Below are 3,053 nucleotides of genomic sequence, written 5' to 3'. Positions count from 1 at the left end.
GGGGGCATCTCCCTCCCTCTGCAGCAACAATGGTGCTTTGCCAGCCGGCTTTGGTTCTCCAGGAACGAGCCAGGGCGATGCACTAGCCCCTGCCCCCTGCATGTGAAGTGTGCAGGCTTGACAAGCTGCTGTCCTTGGGTTTTGCTGCTCATGCATCTGTGCAAAAGATGCTGGTGCTTCCTTCTGGGAACATTTCCCTGTTGTGGCAGTGAAGCTTTTGGCTGGGGTGAAGTGGCAATTTGGAGACCTCTAGGTCTTGTGGGCCATGATGAACCTGTTTTCTGGGGGAAATGAGGGCACGGGGAGGAGTGTGGATGCTCTGCCTCCATCCTGAGCCAGCCCAGCTGCCCTGGGATACCAGAAGGGAACAGGCTTCATTATGCTGAAGCAGAGCTGGTGAGCACTGAGTGTGAAATGCTGACATTCAGGGACACCCCAAGCCACCTCTCAGGACTGGGCTGGGGTGTCTGCATGGCCTGTGAAATGCTGTGGGGGTGCTTGATCTCTGTGGGATGCCCTGGTCCTGCTCCTCACTCATCATGGACTTGATGCATAGGACAAGTGCTGTGTTGTGCTTCAGCTTCCCTGTGCCAGGAGGGAGCTGAGGACTTGACCTTCTGTCCCATAGGTAGCTAGGGCAGGGCTGTGCTGGCATGAAGCTGGGGGCAAGCAGTGCAGGTGTATGCTGAACCCGGAGGAGCTCCTGGCCCTTGAGATAGAAGAGGGAATGGCTGTGTGGGAGCTGTGGGACACAAATACAATAGTAGTAGAGTCTGGGTGACCCAAGGATGAGATAAGCTGAGCCAGTCCCTCCAGACTCTACTTGCAGTGAGATTTTTGGCCTTCATGGTGGTTTAAAGCCAGCCCAGGCATGGTGGGGGGTCTGACCTGCTGCCAGCCCTGCAACACAGAGCCCACAGTGCCTGGCATGCCCCAGCATTGCAGAGCAGGTGATTACACAGACGGTGCAGTCTGGTGATGAAGTAATTAATGACCCGATTATTTGTGCCCTCTAAAGTGCAGGGCAGGCTCCATGGGAATGCCTGCTGGAACCACTAAGTGTAATTACCAGTTAATCAGCAGGGACCTGTAATTATAGCAGTCAGAGGGTATTAAAGTATGGAGGGTTTTCCCAGAGCTGTTCCTTGCTGCTCTGCTTATCAGAGCTGGGGAGAGCAGTGCCCAGGGAACCCCAGCTACTTCTAGCCCCTTGGATGGAGCCAGGCTCACCTCTGGATGACCAGCAGGGCAGTGGGCAACTAAGGACCTGAAGCCAAATTGCCATTTCCCAGAGCACCCAGGGGATCACTGACTGCTAGGGCATGCCCCTGCCTTTGGGCACCCTGATCCCATGGGGCATCGTGCTTTGCAGGCACTGCTCATTTTCCTTCCTGCTTCTTTCTTCTGCAGAGACCTGAGTGAGAACTTCATCCAGGCCATTCCCAGGAAAGCTTTCCGTGGGGCCACTGACCTCAGGAACCTGTAAGTCCTGTCAGGGATGGGTATGAGGGAGTTTGGGGTCAGGTGTGGTGGCAGGAGCCATTGGGAGCCACCGGTCGCTCTCTGCCTGGGCGCTCTCAGCAATGCTCCCTCTGCCTTTCTCCTGCAGGCAACTGGACAAGAACCAGATCAGCTGCATCGAGGATGGAGCTTTCCGTGCCCTGCGAGGGCTGGAGGTCCTGTAAGTGGCCAGGGGCTGGCTGGAGCCTACAGCCCACAAGCCCTGTGCAGAGTGGGTGTCCCTGTGTGCTCCCAGCTCACCAAGGTGCTGCAGGGACATGCCCAGTGTGCCAGCTCGCACTGGCCCTGCGGGAGAGGCCCCGAGGAGGGGCTGAGCAGGGGTCTGGTACCACAGCTGCAGGGCTGTGCTCCAGGGCCTGGTCCACCTGGCTGCAGCTGGCTCTGGAGGGGAGAAGCCTGGAAAGGGCAGCAAGTACTACTGGGGGTTTGGGTTGTCCCAATCCCTTGCCTCTCCATCTATTCACTTTGTGCTGGAGGATGGGTGGGTGCCGTTGGTCCCAGGGGTTTAGTGCCACCCACAACATCTCATGCTCCCATTTATGGCCTGGCTGTCCTGACGTGCTCCCCTCTGCCTTCCTGCAGGACCCTGAATAACAACAATATCACTTCCATCCCTGTGTCCAGCTTCAACCACATGCCCAAGCTGCGGACATTGTGAGTGCGAGGGCTGTGGGGGTGGGAAGGACCCCCGGGATGGAGTGGAATGTCCCCAGCTCTGCTGCCAGTCCCAGTGGCTCAGCAGTGCTGGGACTGTTTTGTGGGGTAGGGATGGAGGAGACACCCCTGCAGAGCATCTCCGAGCACTGCCAAGCAAGGTGGCCCAGGCACAGATGCTCTCAGGCTCCTCTGTGTACCCCTCTGTATGCCCCTAGCCTTTGGGATGAGCCAGGCTGGGGCAGCTGGAGGGCAGGGGGGTGGGCAGGAGCCACCCCATGGTCACTGACTGCCCCACCCTCCTGCAGCCGCCTGCACTCCAACCACCTCTTCTGCGATTGCCACCTGGCCTGGCTCTCGCAGTGGCTGCGCCAGCGCCCCACCATCGGGCTCTTCACCCAGTGCGCCGCTCCAGCCCAGCTCCGTGGCCTCAATGTGGCCGAGATCCAGAAGAACGAGTTCAGCTGCTCTGGTGAGGGGGGACAGGGGAGGTGGCAGGTGCCAGGACAGCGACACAGGCCAGGGGAACAAAGCCTGTCCCATCAATGCAGCCCACCTCCCCTCCTTGCCATGTGCCCCAGCTCAGAGCCTGGACACATGCCGTGGGCTCAGCTTAGGTCAGCACCATCCCTGCTGTGGTGTCAACATGGGGACCGCATCACCTTATCAGTATGACAGGGGGTGCATCAGTCTGTGCTCCTGTAGCTATGTGCCTTTTGCACGGGGTTGGGGCGCACCAGGAACTTATGCACCCACTAAAGGCTGCCCCAAACTGTCCCGGCACACTGAGTTGTCACCAGGGTCCCTTCCTTGGGGAGCTGCTGCCCACCTGCTGGCCCAGCTCTTTGCAATTCCCATACTTGCCGCGTCTTCACAAG

General features: G+C 58.8%; 1 protein-coding gene across 1 annotated transcript in view; it reads left to right on the top strand.

Moving 5' to 3' along the window:
• Positions 1 to 1,410: 1,410 nt before the first annotated feature.
• The window catches only part of SLIT1 (slit homolog 1 (Drosophila)), a gene marked incomplete at both ends in the record, with an annotated part of 14,542 nt that continues 12,899 nt past the window's right edge, over positions 1,411 to 3,053 (top strand). The window contains 4 exons of the mRNA XM_008946219.1: positions 1,411 to 1,482; positions 1,610 to 1,681; positions 2,104 to 2,175; positions 2,484 to 2,673. Of these exons, the coding sequence (XP_008944467.1) occupies positions 1,411 to 1,482; positions 1,610 to 1,681; positions 2,104 to 2,175; positions 2,484 to 2,673 (406 nt within the window). The remainder of the gene's footprint in view (positions 1,483 to 1,609; positions 1,682 to 2,103; positions 2,176 to 2,483; positions 2,674 to 3,053) is intronic.

The sequence above is a fragment of the Merops nubicus genome, unplaced genomic scaffold (genome assembly GCF_000691845.1).
Source record: "Merops nubicus isolate BGI_N331 unplaced genomic scaffold, ASM69184v1 scaffold41888, whole genome shotgun sequence".
NCBI classification, from domain to species: Eukaryota; Metazoa; Chordata; class Aves; order Coraciiformes; family Meropidae; genus Merops; species Merops nubicus.
This window is presented reverse-complemented; position numbering and strand designations above follow the sequence as displayed.